The 27,699-nt window shown below is 42.1% G+C and overlaps 1 protein-coding gene across 1 annotated transcript; it reads left to right on the top strand.

Annotated features, from left to right (window-relative positions):
- Positions 1-10,246: 10,246 nt before the first annotated feature.
- On the top strand, positions 10,247-11,695 carry LOC140453270 (delayed-rectifier potassium channel regulatory subunit KCNS3-like). Its single transcript, XM_072547827.1, has one exon. It carries the CDS (start codon positions 10,247-10,249, stop codon positions 11,693-11,695), a length of 1,449 nt encoding a protein of 482 aa, XP_072403928.1.
- The last annotated feature ends 16,004 nt before the right edge of the window (positions 11,696-27,699 follow it).

Raw genomic sequence — 27,699 nt, 5'->3', positions numbered from 1 at the left:
CAGGTGGCGGTTGTGTAGGGAAGCTGGTTGTTTGGGAATAAATGGAATGTAAGTGGGTGAGGGCTTACAATTGATTGAGATCTGTTGAGTTTGGTTAGACGCTGTCAGGATCAGATAGAATCATAGAGTCATAGAGATGTACAGCATAGAAACAGACCCTTTGGTCCAACCTGCCCATGCTGACCAGATATCCCAACCCAATCTAGTCCCACCTGCCTGCACCCGGCTCATATCCCTCCAAAACCTTCCTATTCATATACCCATCCAAATGCCTTTTAAATTTTGCAATTATACCAGCCTCCACCACATCCTCTGGCAGCTCATTCCATACACGTACCACCCTCTGTGTGAAAACATTGCCCATCAGGTCTCTTTTATATCTTTCCCCTCTCACCCTAAACCTATGATCTCTTGTTCTGGACTCCTCCACCCGAGGGAAACGACTTTGTCTATTTATCCTATCTATGCCCCTCATGATTTTGTAAACCTCTATAAGGTCACCCCTCAGCCTCCAACGCTCCAGGGAAAACAGCCCCAGCCTGTTCAGCCTCTCCCTATAGCTCAAATCCTCCAAACCTGGCAACATTCTTGTAAATCTTTTTTGAACCCTTTCAAATTTCACAACATCTTTCCGATAGGAAGTAGACTAGAATTGCATGCAATATTCCAACAGTGGCCTAACCAATGTCCTTTACAGCCGCAACATGATACAGGGGTTAGTGAAGTGTGTCAGGTCCAGAAGAGGAATTGGGGAAGAGCTATCAGGTCTGGGCTGTGGGAATGGGGAATCAGTTGTGGAGCGTGGTGCCCATGGTGAGTTGGGGCAGCAGTCAGGATGCAGTCAACGGTGAGCAAGAATGTTACTTTTCATAATTAACCAGTTTCAATGCTCTAATCTTTCCTGCCTAACTGTTCACAGAAGTCAGTGTGTTGGAACCCTCTAAGGTCTCCAAATCTAACTCAGAGTTGGGTCATTTTCAGAGGATTCCAGACACTATTGGAAGTTTTAACTTCTTGATAATTCCAGCAGAGTCAGCTATGTTGGGACTTCTGCAAGGTCCCAACACACAGCTTCCGGAAATGATAGCATAATATCTATTGGAAGATCTGGCCCTTAATAAGATAGAGAATGGACAAAACTATGGCTCTCAGATTTCAATGTAGGAAAACTCACTTTGGATCTGGAATAGGATAGGTTGGAAAGCTAGAAGTAATGATGGTCCAAAGAGAATTGGAGATTTGCATACACAGGTTATTAATATGTCATGAACAAATACAGAAAATATGAATCAGTTTAGCTCAGTTGGCTGGATTGTTGGTTTGAAAAATGTGTTGCTGGAAAAGCACAGCAGGTCAGGCAGCATCCAAGGAGCAGGAGAATCGACATTTCGGGCATAAGCCCTTCTTCAGGAATGGATTGTTGGTTTGTAGAGCAGTGTGATGCCAACAGCATGGGTCCAATTCCCATCACAAGTTTGAGGTTACCGTGAAGGACTCTCCTTCTCAACCTCTTCCTTCACTTGAGGTCTGGTGAACCTCAGATTAAATCACTGCCAGTCAGTTCTCTCTAATAAGAGAGCAGCCCCTGTGGTCTGCCAAGACTATGGTGACACAACAATAACACCAGAAAATATTGAAAAAGGGAAATGTATGGTGGCCTTTATATGTAGAGGATTGGAAAACAAGGGGGTAGAAGTCATACCTCAACTGTACTAAGCTGGTGTTAGAGCATACGTGGAGCTGCTGGGAGCAGTGTGACACCAGGGTGTAAGAAGGATAGCTCAGCCTTGAAGGGAATGCAGCACTCACTCACGAGAATGATAGCTGGACACTAAGATTAAATTAGGAGAGATTACACCAGTGAGCATTCCTTAGATGCTACTGCAGAGTAATTCAATTAATATTCTCATTACACTAAGTGAAGCAAGTCAATAAAAACTCAGAAATATTTCTTCACAGAAAGACTAGTCAGAGTTTGGAACTGTTTTCTGAAAAAGGCAATTGATGTTGAGATAATTGTTCTTGTCAAAGCTGGGGTTGATAAATTTATGCTATTCAAACTTTTCAAGGATATAGGGCAAAGGCCATTTGGAGGGACAGAATAGTCATGATCTTACTGATTGGGACATCTCCACCTGCACTTTCTCCCCCAAGCCACTCACCATCCTGACCTGGAAATATAGCAGACTTGGAAATATATCGCATTCTTTCATTGCAACAGCATGTGGATTGCCACTATTTTAAGAAGACAGCTCATCACCTTTCAAGGGAAACTAGCAGTAAATACTGGCCAGCTGGAGACACCCATGTCTCAAGAGTGAATAAAAACAAATGTTCTCGTGCTAAATGGTGAGTGCAACTCCAAAAATACTGAAAACGTGAGAATTCACTCCAGGTCAACACATCCTATCTACCGCTTTCAACATTCAGACCCTCCACAATGTCTCTGACAGGCAGCAGCTTATGCTAACCTCAAGTTGCAACTGATGTGGAACCTGCTCAGTCACAGGATAATAAGTAAGTGTTCTTATGTCTACAAAGGTGTTTGCAGTGGGGTTTCCAGTCTGGTCTAATATGTATGGTGGAGAGAAAAAGTGCTGAAAAGAGTTTGACCTGCAAAGACCTTTGAAACCTACTAAAGAATGTAAGTTCAAGTTTGTGGAAGGTTTATGATCAGGAACTTACACACATGGTCTAGCTGATGATGTTGTGGATATGAGGTCAGCAAGTCAGCTCAGTGTCAAATAGAATAGCATGGTTGAGAATAATTTTGTTCAGCTTCAGACATGAACCAGAGGGAGGATTTGAATTGCTGTCAGGTGAAGACAATGGTTTCTATCTTCCCAGTGTTTACATTTGTCCTGGATATTGGACAAGTTGTGTGAGCAATAAGAGAGCACTGGAGAGAGCTGCAGGTGAGGAAATCCAGTCGTGAGCTTTTCACTATGTTACTGAGGGATGGCATACAGATGAGAACTAGGAGAGTTCAAGGATAAAAACTAGGGAACTCCAAAGTCTGTGTGCAGGAATATAGAAAAGAGAATACTATTCTAGAGATTCTTAATGTGGTGCCAATCTGGCTAGCTGACACCATGACACTTGCCTTATTTGATCAACACAGGAAACTGCTGGTCACAACATAGCCTGGCTGCAGTTATAACTGAGGTCAGAGTTTGAATTAATTTTACTAAAATTCCCAGCATGCTTGATTGTAGCTCTCAACCAGTCTTGTAAGCATTTCTGCTGCTGGTCACCTGACCACAAGACTAGTGCAGATCGTTATGCACCCAGCTGTTATTATTGAACATGTCAGAGTTCAGACAGGACTTGGCTTTTTAGATCATATTTTTAGTTTGCTGTGACAAAGGTCCTCGGGAGTGTTGCTGAACAAAGAGACCTTGGAGTGCAGGTTCATAGCTCCTTGAAAGTGGAGTCTCAGGTAGATAGGATAGTGAAGAAGGCGTTTGGTATGCTTTCCTTTATTGGTCAGAGTATTGAGTACAGGAGTTGGGAGGTCATGTTGCGGCTGTACAGGACATTGGTTAGGCCACTGTTGGAATATTGTGTGCAATTCTGGTCTCCTTCCTATCGGAAAGATGTTGTGAAACTTGAAAGGGTTCAGAAAAGATTTACAAGGATGTTCCCAGGGCTGGAGGATTTGAGCTACAGGAAGAGGCTGAACAGGCTGGGACTGTTTTCCCTGGAGCATTGGAGGCTGAAGGGTGACCTTATAGAGGTTTACAAAATATGAGGGGCATGGATTGGATAAATAGGCAAAGTCTTTTCCCTGGGGTGGGGGAGTCCAGAACTAAAGGGCATAGGTTTAGGGTGAGAGGGGAAAGACATAAAAGAGACTTAAGAGGCAACTCTTTCACACAGAGGGTGGTAGGGGTATGAAATGAGTTGCCAGAGGAAGTGGCGGAGGCTAGTACAATTGCAACATTTAAAAGGCATCTGGATGAGTATATGAATAGGAAGGGTTTGGAGGGATATGGGCTGGGTGCTGGCAGGTGGGACTAGATTGGGTTGGGATATCTGGTCGGCATGGACGGGTTGGATTGAAGGGTCTGTTCTGTGCTGTACATCTCTATGACTCTATGGCTGTATGAAATATAAGCATATAATGCTTCAGATTTTACTTTAACAATAGAACTAAACTTTATTACAAAAATATTAAAGATAGCGAAGAATAAACTAAATATCTGCTTCTAATACAAATTCAAAGTTTTAAAAACACACAGTAAAAGTATAATCCCATTAATCCCGAAACACTTGTTTATAAGTTCAATGATAAGCAGCTTTTGCACTGTACCCAACACTCACCACTCATACAATACCCACATCAGAGTCCCTGTCCCTACCACCTTGTTAGGTTTAAGACACTTGAGCTTCAATATTTGGGTTGGAGCTGCAGATAATTTATTCCTAGAATTTATGCCTGTTTAGATTTACTCAGCTTCAAATATCTTCTTATCCCAATACTTCTGATCTTGGAATAACACTAACTCTACAGTCTGAGGTAACCTAGTTCTCTATGTATCCTAGAGTCATTCAACAGGTCTAGAAACATCTGTGGAGAGAGGGGGCAAGTTTTTGTTTACAAAGAGTGTGGTAGATGTCTGGCACATGCTCCCATGGATGCTAGTGGAGGCAAATTCGATGGGGGGATTTGAGGGGCTTTTAGATAAGCACATTAATATGCAAGGAATGGAGGGATATGGACCTTGGCAGACCAGAAGTGATTAGTTTAATTTGGTGTCGTGTACAGCACAACACTGTGGACCAAAGGGCTGGTTCCTAAGCTGTACTGTTCTAAGTTCTGTGAAAGTAGAGTTAATGTTTCAAGTCCAGTGACTTTTTTCTGAAGAAGGGTCACTGTTCCAAGATTGGGGCTGTTAATCTGGTTCAGTCAGGGAGTCCAGACTGACATAAAAAAGTTGAATGTCAGGAATATTGACACTCTGATGCCTGACTGTGTATGAAGCAGTACTATAATCAAGGACTGTTCATGTGTAAATAAAGGGCGATTTGATGGCCTCTGTAAAGTTATTTCGGTCTCAAAATGTTAACTCTGCTTCCTCTCCACAGGTGTATAACTTTATGGCTCTACGACTCCCTGTTGCCAGACCTGCTGAGTTTCTCCAGCAATTTCTATTTTTGTTTCACATTTCCAGCATCTTTGTTTGATCCATATATATCCTTCCCTTCTGAGGAGTACTTTCTGAGGTGCACTTTCTGAGGAGCCATGCTATTCCAAGGACTTCACAGGACTGTCCCACTTAAAGTCAAAGGTAAAATGGAAAATTTCTCTCTCTCAACTATGAGTGTTGCTTTTATCTTAAAAAAACAAGTTCTGGAACACACTAACAACTTTGAGGCCCATTATTTACCCTCTTGGGTTGCAAAATGGTCTAAATAAAAGAAGTCCATTAATAGTGCCCAATAACCATTCACTCTAAAGCTAGACCTAAAAAACTGCTTTTAAAATGAATCACCATGGCTACAGAAATGCTTGCAGTTGTTAACTTCAGACACACAGAAATCTCAAATCCCACAGTTAACATCACTAGCTTACCAGTTACACCATAGGGAGGGCTGCTACAGTCAGCTTTATCTCACAGGGGGAGTTAGCCACATATCAGCTGATTCAATGGTCCACAACTGACTCAAAGGCTCTGCTTCCAATGGACATAGAGTAGGAAAGGCCAGTTCTACTGGTTTTCATCTGAGTGTCTTCAAAGAAATAGATGCAGAGATAGTGAATACATTATTTGTAATTTTGTAATGGATGCATGAACTCTATTCAAGAAGAGAAGAGAGAAATCAGGAATTGTTAGGATTGTTAGTCTAATATCTGTCATTGGGAAATGCTGGAAGTTACTACTCAGGGGTATTAACAGGACGTTCAGAAAATCATAATACAATTAAGTAGTGTCTACATGGTTTTGTGAAAGGGAATGAGTTTGACAAATTTATTAGAGTTCTGTAAGTATGTAACAAGAAAGGTGGATAGAGAGGGACCAACTGTAACATATTTGGTTTTCCAAAAGGCAGTTGATAAAGATTTGCAAGGTACAGGCAATAAATGTTGGCCAGCCTGTGATGCCCACATCCCATGAGTGAATCAAAATAAAGTGCTATATGGAATATTACTGCACAACATAAGATCTCAGTACTGTGGATTATACTTTAGCATCGATAGCGGACTCAGGAACAGTGTCAGGAAAGAAAGGTCATTTTCGGGTTGGCAAATTGTTACTAATGAAATGTCACAGGTATCAGTGTAACTAGTTGAAGTCCTGGCAATCTACCTGAATGACTTGGATAAATGAACTAAATATGGCAAAACAAAAGATAGGTGAGAAAGAAAGTAGGAAGAAGGATTCAATAGTTTGCAAAAGAAAATAGGCTAAATGAGTGGGCAAAAATTTGGCAGATGGAGATAATGTGAGAAAATGTGACTTGTCCACTTTGGAAAAATAGCAAAACCTCATTTTATTAATGGAGGGAGATTGCAGAATGCAGCAGTACTGAGGGATGTGGATGTTGTTGAGCATGAATCACGGAGCATTCGGGTACAAATGGAAGGTAAAGGCCGAGTCCCATTGTCATTGTGCTAGTAATCCAGAGATCCGGATATTATTCTGGAGACTTGGTTTAACTCTGACCATGGTAGATGGTGCAATCGGAATTCAATTAAAAAAAACTGGAATAAAAGTCTAATAAGTTGTTTGCTGTAAAAACCCATCTAGTTCACTAATATCCTGTAGGGAGGAAAATCTGCAGTCTTTACCTGGTCTAGCCTACATGTGACTCCAGACCAAGAGCAACATGGTTGACTCTTCACTGTCTCTGAAATGGTCTAGCAAGCCATTCAGTTGTAACAATCACTAGAAAGGGAAAAGGTAATTAAACTGAACAACCGCCCACTATCAACACTGACACCATAAATAATAACAGCAAAGACAACCCTGCAATGTCCTCCTTAGTAAAATCTGGGTGCCAGTGCCAAAACTGGGACTGCTGTCTCGCAGATGTGTCAAACAACAGCCTAATAGTCACACTCACAAAATCATATCTTGCAGACAATATCCCAGACAACACTATCATCTCTGGATAGGACCTGTCCCACTGGCAGGACAAGCCCAGCAGAGGTGGAGGCACACAATTGGAAGGGAGTGGCCCTGGAAGTCCTCAACATTGACGTTGAACCCATGAAGTCTCATGGCTTCAGTTTAGACAGGGGTAAGGAAACCTCCTGCTGGTTACCACATACTGTGCTCCTTCGGCTGATGAATCAATATTCCTCCATGTTGAACACTACTTGGAGGAAGCACTGAGGGTGGAAAGGATGCAAAATATACTCTGGCTGGGGGATTTCATTGCCCACCGCCAAGAGTGGCTTGGCAGCAGCATTACTGATTGAGCTGGTTGGATCCTGAAGGACATAGCTACTACACTAGGTCTGCAGCAGGTGTTAAGGGAACCAACAGGAACAGAAGTTGCTGGAGAAGGTCTAGCAGTGTCTGTGGAAAGAGAAAGAGAATTAATATTTCAAGTGTAGTGACCCTTCTTTGAACAGACCTATTTGACCTCATTGTTACCAATCAGCCAGCTGCAAATGTGTCTCTCTGTGACAGTATTGAATCATAGAATCAGTGTTGGACCAGGCCCTTCGGCCCAACAAGTCCATACCGACCCTCTGAAGAGTAACCCACCCAAACCCATTCCCCATTATGCTACATTTACCCTGACTCAGGCATCTAACCTACATATCCCTGAATACTATCGGCAATTTACCTAACTGCAGATTTATGGATTGTGGTAGGAAACCCTTGCAAACACAGGGAGAATGTGCAAACTCCACATAGACAGTCGCCTGAGGCTGGAATCGAACCTGGGTCCCTGGCACTCTGAGGCAGCAGTGCTAACCACTTAGCCACCATGCTGCCCCATGGCGAAAGTGACCATGGCACAGTCCTTGTGGAGAAGTCCCACTTTCAAATTTAGCATACCCTCGACTGAGTTGTGTCACAGTACTAACTGGGATCGATAGGAACTAGCACATGAAAAATTCAGGGTCCAATATGGAGAAGTTATGAAACATAACTAGTTGCATGTCAAATATTGTAAACAGCCAGATTTACAAAAGCTAAGCAATTCAATAACCAACAGATCAAATCTATGCTCTAAAGTCTTTCCAGATCCAGTTGCAAATAGTATGGACAATCGAACTACTCACGTGAAGAGGCTCTACAAATATCCCCATCCTCAATAATGTAAACACCTTGTACATCAGTGCAAAAGATGAGGCTGAAACATTCATAGCAATCTTCAGTGCCAAATGGATGATCTATCTCAACCTCCTCTAGAAAGGGCCCCAAACATTATAGGCGCCAGTCTTCAGCCAATTCGATTCACTGCATATGATATGAAGAAATGGTTGGAAGCATTGGATACTGCAAAGGCCATGGGCCCCTGACATCGTTCCAACTATACACTGAAGAAGTGTGCTCCAGAACCTGTCATTCCCCTAGTCAGGCTGTTCCAGTACGGTTATAATACCGCCATCTACGATGTGGAAAATTGCCCAGGTACACCCTGTACATGAAAAGCAAATTTCAACCTGGCCAATTACCACCCAGACTGTATACCCTCGATAATCAGTAAAGTGATGGTATCATCACCAGTGCTATCAAGCAGCACTAACCTGCTTAGTAACACTCAGTTTAGGTTCTACCATGGCCACTCAGCTCCTGACTTCATTGTAGCTTTGGTTCATAAACAGACAAAAGAGCTGAATTCCAGAGATGAGGTGAGGGGTGACTTAATAGGCTGGATTCGACCAAGTGTAGTATTAAGGAGCCCTTGTAAAACTGGTGTTTTATGAGAATCAGTAATTCTCCACAGACACAGAGGAACATGGTTGTGGTTGTTGAAGGTCAGTTCCAGGGCATCTCTGCAGGGGTTCCTCAGGATAGTGTCCTAGTCCCAACCATCTTCAGCTCCTCAGGTCAGAAGTGGGGGTATTTGCTGATGATGGAACGATGTTTAGCACCATTCATGACTCCTCATATAGTCCATGCAGTCTAAAAGCAAATGCAGCAAGAACTGGGCAACATCTGGACTGTAGTGAGTAAATTTAATGCCACACAAGCGCCAGGCAATGACCATCTCCAAAAAGAGAATCTAACTATCACCCCTTGAAATTCAATGGTATTACCATCATTGAATCCCCCATTATCAACATTTTAGGGGTTATCGTTGATCAGAAACTGAACTGATCTAACTACATAAAAACAATGGCTGCAACAGCAGATAAAAGCTAGGAATCTTCAGTCATAAATTCACCTCCTGACTGTGCACTGTCTAAAAGACACAAGAGGTGTGATGGAATACTCCCCACTTGCCTGGATGGTGCACTCTAGAATCTTGACACCATATCTACAAGCATTCACTCCCTCCACCACTGATGCTCAGTAGCAGCAGTGTGTATCATGTTGGGATGAACAATAAATGCTGTCCCTGCCAGTGATGTACACATCCATGAATGAAGTTAAAAATGTTAAAGCAAGTAATTAAGAAGCTAAATGAAATGCTGGCCTTTACCAAGGTAAGGAGGATACAAGGAGAAAGTAGGGACTGATGAAGGGCTTATACCCAAAACGTTGATAATAATCATAACACTCCAAATATGACTAATTAATTTTGACACAGGTTTCTCTTCTTTTCAGTTTTCTCCAGCAGTGAAAAATATTAGTTTGTTTTAATATCCTGATGAATCTGCATTGTTCTTTTATTCTGATTATCCTCCTAAATCCCATTTCTCCTCCGCCCAATCTACAAATAATACATGAGCTCTTTACTTTTTGACTAAAATGTAACACTCCACACTTAACTCTGTTGAAATCAATATGCCCAATATGCAAGTTTATTAATGGCTTCTTGTAAGCGATTGCCTCCCTACTCAGAATTAATTATACCTCTCAATTTAATCTAAACCGCACATTTTTGAATTTCAGTTAGATCGATTGTTCTTACCAATCAGTAGAATATGTTTCTTCTGAATTCTCTAATTGTTGGTGCTTTTACAGAATTAGGATTCACATGGATCTGCTTCCACAAGGCCTTGAGAAGAGACCACTTTCCCAGCTTCTATAGCATGAGCTCTTAAAGACAGGATTCTGAATTCACACCAGTTTCTGAGGAGGATTCTAGCCTCAGTTCATCACACTGGGGGGTGATCATGGTTTATGGACAGTTCTACCACAGGGACAGACTATATCTAAAGATGATCAATGTTAATGTTGGGGGCCTGAAACAAAAGGTCGATCAAAAAGCATTGTTAAAATTCCCAGAGACCAGGTTGGGAAAGTTACTGAGATGTTCCTCCAGGGAGGACACCCTTGAATTATGTGATGACTATGATGTGCACACAGATGAATATTACTTTGACAGAAATCCAAGTTTCTTTCACTATGTGTTGAATTTCTATTCCACGGGCAAGCTTCATGTGATGGAGGGGATTTGTATATTCTCATTCAACCAAGAAATTGAGTACTGGGGACTTGGCGGGATCTCTATCCATCATTGCTGCAGGTTCAAGTACCATGAACGCAAAGAGAATATAGTTGAGAAAGAGTTTGACACACAGAGTGATGATTTGAGCTTAACAAGTTCTGAAGATGCCAGCACCATCCCCCAACAAATCGAAAGTTTTAAACATATGTGGTGCGGCAAACAGAGAGAAAAATTGTGGCTCATTTTAGAGAATCCAGAATATTCCTTTGCAGCCAAGGTTTTTACTATATCCTCACTGGCCATTGTGTTGCTCTCCATTGTGACTATGTGTGTTCATAGTCTGCCTGAATTCCAGGAGCAACAGGAAGGCCTTGGCTTCCTGATTGTTGAATCTACCTGTATTGCGTGGTTTAGCTTTGAATACATAGCAAGGTTAATAGTCGCCCCATATATCTGCAAATTCCTTCAAAATCCACTGAATATCATTGACTTTTTATCATTTCTACCATTCTACCTCACCCTGGTTGTGGAACGTATAGATGATGAGAGCTCAGAGCTGGTGAACATTGGCCGAGTAGTACAGGTCCTTCGGTTGATGCGTATCTTTCGGGTCCTGAAGTTGGCTCGCCACTCCATTGGATTGAGATCACTTGGGGCTACTTTCAGACACAGCTATGAAGAGGTAGGACTCCTGATTGTGTTCTTGACTGTGGGTATTGCCATCTTCTCAGCTCTCATCTACTCATCAGAGAAAGATGAAAAAGAAACTGGTCTTCACAGCATCCCCATTGGCTGGTGGTGGGCAACGATTAGCATGACTACTGTTGGTTATGGGGATACTTACCCAGTCACAATTCAAGGGAAGCTCATTGGCAGCACTTGCATCATCTTCGGCTTGTTGATGGTGGCTTTGCCGGTTAGTGTCATATTTAACCGATTTTCAAAGTATTACCGACGGGAACAAGCCATTGATGTTGTGATTCGCAACCAAGAACTGAGAAAGTTGGCTGCAGGTCTACCATGTGTCAATATCCGGGATATTTATGTGAAGAAGATGCGTTATCATTCAAAGACCAATACAGTGGACCAGAACAGTGTCTGTTGTGAGAAACAGAGTTCTAAAGTGTCTTCAATCAATCACAATATAGATACTGAGCAATGCCCCCAGACATAATTAATGCTCCCTCCATCTGTAACCCATATCCAATAAACTTGCTGCAGATCTGATCTGTTCAACAGTGATAGTAATTCTGACTGTGAACATGGGAATTACTATAGTGCATGAGGTCTATTACTATCAATCTATAGATTTACAAAACAATGGAAATCTGCACGTTCTTCATCATCTGTAATTGTCGCACTTCCTCTTCTGTTTATTTCTCAATCTGCCACAGTTCCTGTTGTAACTGTCAACATTTCCTCTCCTGTGACAATCACACTTTCTGTGCTATTAGGTACATTTGGGCTTGTGTTATTTCCTGTTTGTGATAGCTATACTTCCCGTTCTATACCAGTCACACCTAGGTGTCTGATTGCACGGATGTAAACTGCAGCAGATGGATGGAGAGTTCTCCAGTCAGGTGTGAAGACAGCAAGTGAAGTGTAAACTGCCGAGTTGGTGGAAGATTCCCGAGATACAATCAATGTTAAAAGGCTTGTCGCATGAAACACCCAATGAGAGAAGGAAGGAGAGCCAATCAATACTTCATAAGCACTTTTTGGAAATGGTGTCATCTCTGAAATAACTCCACAGAGTCGGTCTCCCGTCACCAAGTCACTCTTTATTTACATATGGAAAGCTGAAAGGATCCAGCTTCCTCAGAGTAAACAGGATGTCTAACACTCATGCTTATATTTGTCAGCCAAGGCTCCCATTTGGACTACATTAACAGCCCCAGTCAGGGAACTGAAATTCTATGAGGTCCACCCAGCTGACCTGATCTGTGTTGTGTGTACATAAAAAGTAAAATCTGACATGTCAAAATAATGTGCTATGCTCACTATAAAGCTTTCAGTTGTGTGTTTGAGCAGCTCTGCCACTGTTACGAAAAGCCTCAGAACTTTCTAAAATCTTTTTGAAGAAGAATCATATTGGATTCAAAATGTTAACACTGTTTCTTTCCTTACAAACACTGTCAGACCTGCTCAATTTCATCAGTGCCTTCTTTTTTTTCTCTAAAGCCTGTGTTTGAGTCAATGCTGAGGCAGATTCTCTGATGGTCTGTTTTAAATTGGGAACACTTACAAACCAACCCTCTTAATTGTCTCATGCAACTTGATGCTGAAGGCCATGTCCAAATTACATTCATGATCCATCCATGGTGCAGCTGCCAGTTTCCCACTATTATACTCACAGTGTCTCCAAGGTCAGAGATTGAAGGCAGAATTTAATTGCAGGAAATAGAGGTTTTGCATCCTACACTGAACACCTTAAACAGGAATCATGCTTTCAGGAGAGATTGCCAAATTACATGGCAGATTGAAAATGGTTGGCCTTCCTTTGGCCTAAGAAGCCCAAAGGCTCTGCATACCCTTTCCCCTTCTCTGCCACCTGTCACGAAACTGGTGTGTAAAAATGGGGTAACGCTTTGGCATGACACTTTAAGAGGTAAAGTGTTTTTAAAGCTTAGGGTTGAACAGAGAAGGGGCCCATGAGCAGTTAGGGGATGGTACAGACAATTCTAAAATAGAAACATGTAACAATTAATTTTGTGAGTGGAGATCTTATGCTTGCTTTGACAACAAGTTTGAATTTGGCCAATTAATTTAAACCAAACACTCAGAAAATCAAAGCCAACTGTATTTAAAAATGGATGGAGTTTACAGCCTGAAACCAGTCATATGAAATTTTGCATCATTGGTGGTATTTCTGTAAGTATTTTTTGAAAATTAAGAGAGATCTGAAGAGTAAATATTGGGCCCTCACAGAAATCTTTAAACTCTGATTAAGCACCATCTAAAGGTACACAGCACTCTAAACTAATATTCCTGCCATGAATTTGACAGAGAGAGGCATTTTGGATACCAGAATTCAACAAAGAAGGGCATTTGTGACATGAGATCAGCAGAAGAAAGATTGGAGATAAAATGGAAAAGACTGTGTGAACTTGAAGAGATTATTTTGTAATTTATCATTTTTCTTCTTACTTGGTTTTACATAAATGAGAATTGTATTTATTTGAACAGCATTCATTGCAGTAGAATTTAGTTCAGTTAGGGAATAGTTAGTACTTGGATGAAATTGTCCAGTTTGTTAGCAATTCTGTTAATTTTTTCACTGTTGGAGTTAGATAAATAAACTGTTACTTGTTAATTCAAGAGTGGGTGAAAGGATTCCATTTCATTTAACCACTCCTTTGTAACAGATTGGGAGTAAAAGGTAGGTTAAACTATATTTCACTCTTCTTTTATCAGATTAAGAGGCGAAGCAATCTTTTCTGGGTGTTTTGGTTTTAATTATTAGCGGGATGTCCACATCTGCTTTGTAACACCCCCTGGTGAGACCTGCCAGTCATCCAGAAGCAGCAGCTGTACTTGCTCAGCTGAACCTCCAGGGAGCAGTAGCTGATGACAATGATGAATCCACCCAAGAGCCAGGATTATCAAGGGACTAAGGCAACAATCAAGTGGCGATGGGAAGTTTATCACACAATCTGGGTTGCAGGGAGGGAGTCAGCAGCTAGAATAGAGCTTCTCATAGGTTCTTCAATCAGGCACTGAGTATCTTTGAACAAGGAACCCTGCTTGAAGTCCAAGAACAACCCTAAAAGGACTTGCTCTTTAGGCCTCTGCATCTTGCTAAGTTAATATTCACAGTCTAGGATTGGGACACTTAAGTGAGTGTAAGTGAAATGGTGCTTAATGGGGACAGAGAGGAGAAGGACTCTGTTCTGAAAAAGACTCATATCAGATTTGAGGCATTAACTCTTCTCTCTTCCCAATGACGCTGCTGGACTTGTTGAGTTTCTGTAGCAATTTCTGTTTTCACTTGAGCACAGTCCTCAGCTGTGACCCTTCTACTCAATTAAATTCCAGCCTCAGAGGCCACAATTAGAAGCAATTATGAAACACACTGTAGTCAACTGCTAAATTTGCTCATGATAAATAATTTCATTCCCAACAATGCTTTTATTAAACATAGAATCATACAGGACACACAAGGACCTTGTCTGCGTTGACAAAAAGCTATTCTAAATCAACTCAAGTTGACTCTAGTACTCGGTTTATAGCCTAAAGTCGTGACATTTCAAATGTTTTTCCAGGTACTCTCAAAGGTTATGAAGTGTCCCTTCCAGGCAGTGCATTCTGTTTCCTATTACCCTCTGGGTGAAAACGCTTTCCTCAAATCCTTCTAGACCTCCTGTCTTTCACATTAAAATAATTGGCCCCTTGTTACTGACCCTTGAACTAGGGGAACAGCTGCTTTCTATCTACCCGGTCTGCATAATCTCAACCTAATAGACCTCAATTCAGTTCCATCTCAGTTTTCTCTGCTGCTTCATAGTTAAACTGCTTCATCCCTGATGAATCTTCTCTGCATCATCTCCACTGAGATCACATCCTTCCTATTGTGGCACTATAGGACCAGAACTGGGGCACAGTACTCCAGCTGTAGCCAAATAAAGTTCTGTACAGTTCCAACATGACTTCCCTGCTTTTTTAATCCATGCCTCAACTAATATTCATGTACTTATCTAAAAGTCCCTTAAACACTGCTATCATATCTGCCTCCTCCACCACTTGGCAGTGCTTTCCTGATGAAGGGCTTTTGCCCGAAACGTCGATTTCGAAGCTATTTGGATGCTGCCCGAACTGCTGTGCTTTTCCAGCACCACTAATCCAGAATCTGGTTTCCAGCATCTGCAGTCATTGTTTTTACCTAGTGCATTCCAGAATCCTAGTATTCCTGTGTTTGCAAAAACGTTTGCCCCTCACATCTCCTTTGAACTTGCCCCCCTCACCTTAAATACATACCCCCCACTTAGATATTTCAGCTCTGGGGAAAAGATTCTGACCATCAACTCAATCCTGACAGACTTCTATGAAGTCTCCCCTCAGCCTCCTCCAGAGAAAACAAACTGAGTTTTTCCGACCTCTCCTATATCCACTAATCCAGGCAGCTTCCTGGTAAACCTCTCCTACGCCCTCTCCAAAGCTTTGACATCTTCCCTGTAATACAGCAACCAGAATTGAATGCAATACTCTTAAGTCTAGCCTAATCAAAGTCCTATAAAGTTGCAACACAACATCCTGACCCTGGTGCTTAATTTCCTACCAATAAAGGCAAGTATGCCATATGCCTTCTTTACCACTCTATCTACTTGCATAGCCACTTTCACAGAGCTTTGGATTTAAACTTCAAGGTCTCTGTACATCAGTGCTGTTTAGGGTCCTGTCAATAACTTTTCCTTAATATTTGATCTCCCAAAGAGCAGCACCTCACACTTATTCGGATTAAACTCCATCTGATATTTCTCCGCCCATATCTGCAACTGATGTATATCTCGTTGTATCCTTTGATAACCTTCTACACTATCCATAAGTCCACCAGTCTTTGTATTGTCTGAAAACTTACTAATTCACCCATCTACATTTTCATCCAAGTCATTTACATAATATATCACAAACAACAGAGTTCCCAATACTTCCCTTTGCGGAACACTACGAGTAATGGATCTCCAGCCAGAAAAACACCCTTCCACCACTACCTTCTATGGGCAAATCAATTCTGAATCCACACAGCCAAGTCACCATGGATCTCATGCATCTTAATCTTCTGAATGAGCCTGAAGGACCTTGTTGAAAGCCTTACTAAAGTCCATGTGGCCAACATCCCACTGTTCTACATTCATCGATCATCTTTGTCAGCTCCTCAAAAACATCAGTCAGACTAGTAAGACATGACCTGCCCTGCACAAAGCTATGTTGACTGTCTCTAATTAGGCCATGCTTTTCCAAATGTGCGTAATTCCTATCCCTAAGAATTCTTTCCAATAGCTTCCCAAGCAGCAATGTAAGATTCAATGGTCTATAGTTTCCTAGATTATCCCTATTACCCTTCTTGAACAGAGGAACAACATTAGCTACTTGCCAGTTGTCCGGGACCTCTCCAGTGACCTGCGAGGATACAAAGATCTTTGTCAAGGCCCTAACAATCTCTATGCTTGCCTCTCTTAATAACCTGTGTACATACCATTGTGTCTCGGGGACTTATCCACCTTAACGCTCTTCAAGAGACCCAAAGTCACTTAAAATGCCGTAGTGTACTAGCATGTTCCATACAAGTCTCACTATTCTCCACATCTTTGTCCTAGATGAATACTGGTGCAAAGCTCTCATTTAGGATCTCACCCACATCCTCTGCCTCCGAGTATAAGTTCCCTCATTTATCCTTGAATGATCCTACCGTCTCCTTCGTTATCTTCTTGATTTTGATGTATCTATAGAATGCCTTGGGATTCTTTTTATCCTATTTGCCAAGGTCATTTCATGGCCCCTTCTCGCTCTCTTAATTTCCTGTTTGTTTCTTTCCTACTTTCTTTATATTCCTCATCGGCCCTGTCTGATTTTAGCTTCCTAGACCTCACATATGCTTCTTTTTTCCCTTTTGACTAAATTCACAATCTATCTTATTATCCAAGGGTCCTTTATCTTGCCATCGTTATTCTTCCTCTTTACTGGAACATGCCGGTCCTGAACTCTCATCAGCAGGTCTTTAAATAACTCCCACATGTCAAATGTGGACTTGCCCAATTAACTAACACTTTCTAGCTCCTGCTTAATATTGACATATTTTGACCTCCCTCAATATAGTACCTTCCCTCAACATCCTGAATTATCCTTTTTCATAGCTATCTTAAAACATAAGGAGTTGTGATCAATGTTTCCAAAATGCTCTCCCACTGAAAGGTCAGTCACTTGGCTGGGCTCATTAGCCAATACAAGGACAGAATGGCCCGTCCTCTAGTTGGACTATCCATATTTGTTTTAAAAAATCCTCTTGAATGCATTTAACAAATTCTGCCCCCTTTTAAGCCTCTTGCTCTAAGGGAGTCCAAATTAATAATGGGGGCATTAAAGTCACCCACTTTGACAACCCTCTTGTCATTGCATCTGCCTGCATATTTGTTCCTCAATGTCATGGTAATTGTTGGGGGACCTATTGTATAATTCTATCCGAGTGATTGCACCCATCTTATTTTTAAGCTCTAACCATATTGCCTCAGTGGATGAGCCCTCTAGTATCTGAGTGCAACTGTGACATTCTCCCTGATTATTAATGCAACTCCTCCAACTCTAATACTTTCCTTTCTATCTCATCTAAAACAACAAAACCTGGAAACGTTGAGCAGCCAATCCTGTCCCTCTATCAACAAGTCTCTGTAATGGCCACAATATTATTGTGCCATGTACTGATCAGGCTCTAAGCTCATCTGTCTTACTTATAATACTCCTACACTACCATCATGTTGATTTACCTGTCTCTGCCTGTCCTTCCTTTTCTGACATATTGGTCCTCACAGTTACTTTCCCTTCAATCCCTCCTCTGACTAATGCACTTGACACTATGAGCAACTTAGCATGGCCAATTCACCTAACCTGCACATTTTTGGACTGACAGATGAAACCCTCACAGACATGGCAAGAATGTACAAACTCCACACAGACAGTCGCCCAAGGCTGGGATCGAACCCAGGTCCCTGGTGTTGTGAGATTGTGGTGCTAACCACTGAGCCATTGTGCTGCCACATTTTAAGCTAATAAATATGCCCTCCTGTGGTTAAAATAACGCTCCTTAGCAGGAATGTGACATTTAACTATTTTTACATCTATATGAGCTGTGACATTCTGCAAACTGTCTCATTTACCTTTGTACTACACCTTCAATATCTGCAGCTAGACCTGTTAAAAATACCTCCATCAACTTACACTGTTTCAAAACATCATGCAAGCAAAGCCAAATCTTTTAAACCTGTGTTGCTTTAACTACATATTTACTGTTTTAATAAGATGCACACTGCAATACTTCTTAACCAAATGTTGATTGTGCATTGTTGCAATGCACATGTAGTTTAAACACTGGATTCAGTACCTGCTGTCATCTATTTGCTCTCCAGCTCCTAAACTGCTGCTTCCTGCACAATTTCTCTTCTTTTCTTCCTCTTTGAATTTGGATAGAGCACAAACAGTGGCTAAGGACTGTGGTGTAGTGTCCCTACCTCTCAGTCAGGAGACCCAGGTTCAAGCCAACCTGTTCCACATATGTGTAATAACATCTTTGAATAGGTTGATTAAAAAATATCCATAATCAGAATCATGCGACAGAGAATGCATAGATTGGAATAAAATGTTGGAGGATAATTGGTATTGATCTCTTGAGAACTGATATGGCAGTCAAGTCTGTATTTCCTCTATGCATATGAGAAAACTGGCTTTTCCTGTCTGCAGCTGGAACAAGGTCCCATGGAACAGGCAACCAAGGAGTAAGCAGGGATTCTACCCTCAGTGAAAGCACAGTCTAGAACTGTGGAACCAAATCAAAGCACCCTGGACACCAGGGCTTCCAGTCTGTTGCTGTTGCCGACCTGCAGCCAATGAGCTCCTAGTTCCCTCTATCTCTAAGGACAACAGCAGGTGGCAAGACTCAAGTCTCCACCCTCAGCTCAATTGCTCAGGAGCAGAGAGGGCAAGGTCAGGGTGCCCAGCATCAATGATTCACTGTCAAGAGCTGATGGCCACCCTATCCTTCAGCAGCACCTGCCACTGTCCTATCAGGGATATTTCAAGTTGCCATAAATATGGGAGTACAGAATGCAAAGTGAGTGAGGAGAGTTAGGGAGTTAATAAATCATCTGGTATTTTCACGTGGGGCACATGCTTATTGATGACTGATTTTATATGTTGTGCATGGTTGTTTTTTAAATTCTCTCAAGCCATTTGTTTGTCACTTTTAATCTCACTTTCCCTGGTCTGTTGGGTTTATTGTGGAGTTCAATTACTCAAAGTAGTCCTAACAATGGAATAAACCCAATGTCCTAAATTAAAGCACAGTGCATTCCAAAACACTGCAGAAACCTTACCCATACAATGCTTATAATTACATGTGAACCCGTTTACACCAACTTGGCCAAGGATCAGAGCAGAGCAGGTGATCAGCCTGCTCTATCACAACCTCAAGCTGCTGATCAGATGTTCTCCTTCCTGAGTGAGATCTGATTTCCTGCATTATCTCAGTTTCCCATTTTAAATGAAGGAACAACACTGACCATTTTCCAGTCCTCTGGAACTTCACCTGAGGCCCTAGCTATTTCTTCCTTTGCCTCCCACAGTATTCTGGGATAGATCCCATCTTGTCCTGGGAACATGTCTACTTTAATACATTTCAAGACACTCTGACACTTGCTCCCTCATTATATTGACCTGCCTGAGAGTATTCACATACCCTTCAAAAACCTCAACATCCCTGCCTTTGGTGAATACTGATTTAAAATAAACATTAAGGATCTTACTCATTTCCTCTCACTCCACACATAATCTCCCTCCTTATCCTTGATGGGGCTTTTTCCCTAGCTACCGTCTTGCACCTAATACATGTATAACATGCCTTGGAACTCTCCTTAACTCTGCTGGCTACGGACATTTCATGGACCCTTTCAGCTCCTTCCTACTTTCTTTATATTCTTCAAGGACATCATCTGTTTCTAGTTACCTAAACCTTAGGTATGCTTGCCCTTTTTTGACTAAGTTAAAAATCACACCACCAGGTTGTGTCAACAGTCCAACAGATTTATTCAGAAGGACTAGCTTTCGAAGTGTCGCTCCGTTGTGCTTTTGATTGAGCTGATAATTACCCCTGTCATCCTTGGTTCTCAAATCCTGCCATTCCTGTCCTTCATTTATACAGGAACATGCCTGTCATTCACTCTACATGTCAGATGTGGAATTACCTTCAAACAGCTCCCCCTAATCCACATCTCCAATTGTTGGTCTAATTTGGTTATAGCTGGCCTTCTCCAAATTAACACCTTCATCCGAAGTTCATTCTTGTCCTTATCCATAAGCATTGGAAACTTTCAAAATTATGGTCACTCTTCCCAAAATGCTGCCCCACAGAAGCTCTGATCACCTGACCAGGCTCATTTCCCAATACCAGGTCCATTCTGCCCCTTCTCTCGTTGGACTATCAATATACTTTCAAAACACCCTTCTGGACACACCTAAAAAAAATTACTCTCCATCCAAACCCCTGGCACCAAGTGAGTCCCAGTCAATATGGGGGAAGTTAAAATCACTTACCACAGCAACCCTGTTATTTTCACATCTGTCCAGAATCCAACCACATAACTCTTTCTCCATCTCCCACTGGCAGTTGGAAGGTCTGTAGTATAATTCCAGCATTGCAATTACACTCTTCCTATTTCTGACCTCTACCCATAACACCTCTCTGCAAGATCCCTCCAGGGTGTCCTCCCTCAACACAGTTGTGATATGCTCCCTAACTAGTAATGCCCCACCTCTTTTGCTTCCTCCTCTGTCTCAACTAAAACATCAATATCCCACAACATTAAGCTGCCAATCCTGTCCCTCTTTCAGGCATGTCTCTGTGATAGCAGCAACATCATAACTGCATGCATTAATCCAGACTCTCAGTTCATCTGTTTTACCTGTTATATTTCTTGCATTGAAGCAAATAGAATCCAAGCCTTCAGTTCTGCTGAGCTCAGCAACCTTTCCCTAACTGCTCTTGTTAATTATATTTGCCTTAGTCTTAAGCTTTTCCCCAGTCTCTGTATTTACTGACCTGCTGCTCTGGTTCCTGACACTGGTTCTGAGTGGCATTATCAAACTTCCCTGCCAGGATATTGGTGCCCCTCTAATTTAGGTGCAACCCATCTTTCTTGTATAAGATCACCTTACCTGGAATACCTACCAATGATCCACATATCTGAAGCCCTCCCTCTCAGACCAGCACTTCAGCCACATGTTCAATTGTATCTGCTGTTCCTAGCCCCAGCAGCATGTGGCATGGGGAGTAATCCTGCGATTACTAGCCTGGAGATCCTATTTTCTTTTTACTAATTCATTCATGGGGTGAAGGTGTCACTGGCTAGGCCAGCATTTATTGCTCATCCCTACTTGCCCAGATTGCAATCGAGTCAACCACAATGTTTGGCCTGTAGTCACATATAGGCCAGAAGGCAATTTCCTTCCCTAAAGAACATTAGTGAACCAGATGGGTTTTTCCAACAATTGACTTCGACTCTTAATTCCAGGTATTTATTGAATTCAAATTCCACTATCTGCCGTGATGAGATTCAAACCTGAGTGCCCAGAACATTACATGGGTCTCAGAATTAACAATCCAGAGATAAGAACACTAGAACATTCCTGCTAATTTACTACCTAACTCTCTGAATTGTTGCTGCAGGGTTTTGCCACTCCTCCTACACATGTCATTTGTGGACAATGGTTTCTGTCTGTTTACCTTTCCATTTTAGGATTCAAAGACATCCATGACCCTGGCACTTGGGAGGAAACAGGAGTCTCTCGCGCAGCCACAGAAGCACCTATCAGTGCCCCGATTATTGAATCTCCAATAACTATTGCTCTATGCTTTGTCTGTCCTCTCTGTACAGCAGGGCTAGCTGTGGTGCTCTGGTTGCTGATACTGCTGTCATGTGATAGGCTATCCCCTCATCAGGATCCCAAATGGAATATTTGAAGACGGGGAATCCTGCACTCACTATTTGCCCTGTCTAGTAGTCACTCATCTATCTTCCTGTACCTTGAGTGTGACCATGTTTCTGTAACTTCTTCCTATGATTCTCTCTGCCATTTGTACACTCCTTAGTGTCTCCAACAGTCACTCAAGCGATCCATTTGTTCAGTGAGGAGCTGAAGCTAGGAACACTTCATACAGATGTAAATTAGGGATGATTAGATTAGATTCCCTACAGTGTGGAAATAGGCCCTTCGGCCCAACAAGTCCACACTGACTCTCTGAAGAGTAACCCACCTAGACCCATTTCCCTCTGACTAATGTACCTAACACTATGGGCAACTTAGTATGGCCAATTCACCTGACCTGCACATCTTGTGTGCAGATTGTGTGAGGAAACCGGAGCACCCAGAGGAAACCCACGCAGACACAGGGAGAATGTGCAAACTCCACACAGACAGTTCACCCAAGGCTGGAATTGAACCTGGGACCCTGGTGCTGTGAGGCTGCAGTACTAACCACTGAGCCACCGTGCCGCTTTCAGCATTCATGATTGACAACATCTTGCAGGCAGAACACAAAACCTCACCAACTGACATAGACTAATCCTCTTTTGGTTATAGAGTTATAGAGATGTACAGCACAGATACAGAACCTTCGGTCCAACTCATCCATGCCAACCAGATATCTCAACCCAATCTAGTCCCACCTACCAGCCCATATCCCTTCAAACTCTTCCTATTCATATACCCATCCAGATGTCTTTTAAATATTGCAATTGTACCAGCCTCCACCACTTCCTCTGGCAGCTCATTCCATACACGCACCACCCTCTGTGTGAAAATGTTGCCCCTTAGGTCCCTTTTATATCTTTCCCCTCTCACCCGAAACCCAGTAGTTCTGGACTCCCCCACCTCAGGAAAAAGACTTTGTCTATTTACCCTATGCATGCCCCTCATGATTTTGTAAACCTCAGCCTCCGATGCTCCAGGGGAAACATCTCCAGCTTATTCAGTGTCCCTATAGCTCAGATCCTCCAACCCTGGCAACATCCCTGTAAATATTTTCTGAATCCTTTCAAGTTTCACAACATCCTTCCAATAGGAAGGAAACTAGAATTGCATGCAATATTCCAAAGCTGGCCTAACCAGTGTCCTGTAAAGTCATAACATGACCTCTCAACTCCTATACTCAATGCTCTTACCAATAAAGGAAAGCATACCAAATGCCTTCTTCACTATCCTATCTACCTGTTACTCCACTTTCAAGGAACTATGAACCTGCACTCCAAGGTCTCTTTGTCCAGCAACACTCCCTAGGACATTTCTATTAAATGTATAAGTCCTGCTCTGATTTGCTTTACCAAAATGCAACACCTCACATTTATCTAAATTAAACTCCATCTGCCACTCCTCAGCCCATTGGCCCATCTGTTAGATTACAAGTTACATTTTAATTAGCTGCTGAAAAATTTCAGTTAATACTTTCTAACAAATAGCATCCCATAACATACTCACTATCTGAACTCTCTAACCCAGCAGAAGATGAACTAACTGGTTTAATTTTAGGGTGCTGTTCCTTCATCACCTGGTAAAGGAGCAGTGCTACATAAGCTTGTGATTTTAAATAAATCTGTTGGACTATAACCTGGTTTCATGCGGCTTCTGACTTTGTGCACCTAAGTCCACCACTACATCATGAACTAACTGTACTAACACTTTAGAAAGACTAAGACACACTTACCCTGTGAGATTCCTTCACCTGTTACACCAAGGGAATGAATGGGCTAACACAAACTAGCACCTGACCAGCACTGACCAATCAGAAACTGTGCTCCTTCCCCCACCACCCCACTGCCAGGTAATTTCAGCAAGATGCTCCCCTGGAATATGGGCTGCTGGTTCCTCCTGAAAGGAACATGTGGGAAACCTGTATTAGATTGTCCCCATCCTTCGACGTTCTAGTCAAAACAAACCATGTTTGTTCAATATGTCCTCATAGCTAATAACCTCTAAAGCAATCAACAGCCTGGTAAATCATTTCTGTACCTTTCTACCATCTCCACATCCTTCTAGTAATGTGGTGACAAGAACTACAGTGCTGACCCCGGAATCCTAAAGCCCTATTGCTCAAATTGGAATCGGAACAATTATTTCGAGAAAATTTTGCCCTAAAATCCGAACACCACGTATCGTTCAGGTCGCACATTGTTTGTTCAGTTCATCCCGGGAAGCAGTTGTGAAAGCATCTCTCGTGTGTCCATCACTAGTTTACCTCGTGTTTTCACCTTGATTTGTGCTGGCTTTTTAAATTAATTAAGCAGTAAACCCTCTCCCTCCTTCCTCGTCTCCAGCTTCCACATGCACCATTAGTACTCCTCACTAAGGTAAATGAAGTTATTTTCATGTTAGTACATTTATTTCTTTTTTTTATGATTATTACTTGATGTTTAGGTCATTTACGCATCATGTTTTACCTTAACCATGTGTATTTGCAGTTAAAAGTGTCTTAAAAATTTTTTTTTTGGGGTCCAGAAAAAGATTAATTCACTTTCCATTATTTCTTATGGGGAAATAGTTTCGGAATCCGAACTTTTTGCAATTGGAACAGCCTCCCTGGAACGAATTAAAGTCGGATTCCGAGGCACCACTATATACACAATATTCCAAATGTGGCCTAACCGATGTTCCATATAGCTGCAACATGGCTTGCCAATTTTTATTCTTTATGTCCTGACTGATGAAGGTAAGCATGGGATATGTCTTCTTGACCACTTTAGCCACTTGTGTTGCCTCTTTCAGGGAACTGTGGACCTGTATGCCTACATCCCTCTGTATGTTGATGCTATTATGGCTTCTGAAATTTACAGCACATTTCCCTCCTACATTAGATCTTCCAAAATGCGTCACCTCCCATTTGTCCAGATGATACAAAGTTAGTGAGATGGCAAACAGTGAGGAGGGTAGCCTTAGACTGTAAGATATAGTCAGGCTGGTCAGATGGGCTGACAAGTGGTAAATTGAATTCAATTTGGATAAATGTGAGGTAGTGCACTTGGGCAGGACAAATAAGTTGACAGAGTGTGGTGCTGGAAAAGCACAGCAGGTCATCCAGCATCCGAGGAGCAGGAGAATCGATATTTTAGGCAGGAGCCCTTCATCAGGAATCATGTTCTCCAGGACAAATAAGGCAATACAAGATGAATGGTAGATCCCTGGGAAGCACCAAGGATAAGAGGCACCTTATTGAGCACACACAGGCCCCTTAAGATATCAGGATAGGTGGAAAAGGTAGCTATGAAGGCATATGGTAACTTGCCTTTATTAGTTAAGACATATAGCTTAAGAGCAGGGAGGTTGTGTTGGTTAGGTCATAGCTAGAGTATTGTGTGCAGTTCTGGAATCCATATCATTGGGGGGATGTGATAGCACTAGACAGAGTGCAAAGAAGATTTATCAAGATGTTCCCTTGGCTACAGAGTTTCATTTATGAAGAGAGATTTGACAGACTTGGGTTGTTTTCCTTAGAGTAGAGGAGATTGTGGAGGGATGTAACGGAGATATATAATATTATGAGGGGCATAGATAGGGTAGACAAGAAGGAACTTAAACACCCTCCCTCCCCCTCCATTGGCTTAGATTGAAGTATGGGGCAGAGGTTTAGAGGAGATGCGAGGAATTTGTTTTCACCCAGTGGGTGGTGGGAATCTGGAACTCACTGCCTGTAAGGGTGTTAGAGGCAGAAACTCTTGTAACATTGAAGAAGTATTTAGATATACACTTGTGATGCCAAGGTATGCAAATTCTATGGGCCAAGTGCTGGAAAATGGAGTTCGAATAGTTAGGTGGTTGTTTTTGACTGGAAGAGACTTGATTCTGTGACTAACACAGTCATTAAGTCACCATTAGGCGTCACATGTTTTTCCTTCTCATTTCATTTCAGCTAACCCAGCAAAATTTGGTTAATATCTGCACTGGCATAGCCATATGTATTTACACCTCAGAGGTGGTAACAAATCTTCTTGACAACTGAGTGGTTTGCTTGGCCATTTCAGAGAGCACTTAAACTTCAACTACATTGCTGTGGAAATGCACATGTTCCAAAGCAGAATTCCTTTCCTAATGGAAATCAGTGGATTAGATAGGCTGTTATGCAATCTGGTAAAAACAATGACTGCAAAGATGCTGGAAACCAGATTCTGGATTAGTGGTGCTGGAAGAGCACAGCAGTTCAGGCAGCATCCAAGGAGCTTCGAAATCGATGTTTCGGGCAAAAGCCCTTCAATCTGCTGGCTTCATGATTATCATTGCTGAGATTAGCTTTTATCTTTCACATTCATTTAATTAACTGAACTAAAATTCATGTGATGAAATTTGAACTCCTTTTTCTGTTTTATTCATCTCATGCGCTTGATCAGTAACATAGTAAATCCAGATTATAACAATGACCGAATTTTAAAACACAAATTCATTCAGCAAAACACAGTGGCCTTCCTAATCATTCAGTCATCACAAAGCTTCATGCTTTTATGTGTCATTGCATTTTATTTTGTTTCATTTCAAGTCGAAGGAATACAGGTAGTTGTGCTATACGGCAGTTTTCATCAACGCAAATTGGATGTAAAGCGATTAAGGAATAGGGACACTGTTACTAAAGCTCCAACTTTTAAAACGTGTGTTGGCAGGAGATTCAAGATGGCGGCAGTCTGAAAAGTCTGCTGTGTTGTACTCTGTGCCATACCCCAGGCAAGTTGGGCTCCTACTCCTCCCCCATGAGCCACCCCTGAGGAACATTTTCAGCATAAAGCAGGCAGAACACCTAGAACCTTTTAAATTTGGATTTCGAGGTTTTGGAGTCGAGATGAAGACTAATAAAGGAAAAGGAGCTAGGGAAGTGCAGAAGGCAGAGCACTCCCCTGCTGCGTCAGGTACTCCTGCAGCTGCTTCCTCAACTCCTGCGGTGGCGCCTTTGAGCTTGGTGGAACAGCTCACAGACCTAGAACTGATTACTGCCATGCTGACAAAGCATGAGCAGGAGATTCAGGCATTGAATCAACGTGTGGAAGCAGTCGAGCAAAGGACTGCAGCATTGGAGACTGAGACAGAGAACGCCAAGGGGCAGACCCAAACCTTGGAAGGCCAGGTTCAGGCCTCACTGGAACAGGACAATGCCCTCAAAAATCGAGGTTGGAGAAAAAAATTTACGCGTAGTGGGTCTTCCCACCAATAAAATATTTTTTTAATATAAACGTGGTTGGCTATAAGGCAATTGCACCGCGAGCACTTTAAGTGCTGGCACTTTATTGCGCGATTTTTACATAGCAAGGGATCGCACAAGAATGCAACAACTGCATAATAGCAGAACTACCTGTAATGAAAAACACAGAAAAGCAACTTAAAAAGAAACATATTGGACTTGGAGAGAGAAATAGAGGCTGCAGAGCTGTTAAATTTCTCCAA

Source organism: Chiloscyllium punctatum, chromosome 27 (assembly GCF_047496795.1).
Source record: "Chiloscyllium punctatum isolate Juve2018m chromosome 27, sChiPun1.3, whole genome shotgun sequence".
In the NCBI taxonomy this organism is placed as follows: Eukaryota; Metazoa; Chordata; class Chondrichthyes; order Orectolobiformes; family Hemiscylliidae; genus Chiloscyllium; species Chiloscyllium punctatum.
The sequence above is the reverse complement of the archived record's forward strand: the minus strand, read 5'-3'. Positions and strand labels throughout refer to the sequence as shown.

Excerpts from the sequence above, each read along its gene's own strand:
- LOC140453270 (XM_072547827.1), top strand. The coding sequence starts at position 10,247 with ATGGTTTATGGACAGTTCTACCACAGGGACAGACTATATCTAAAGATG.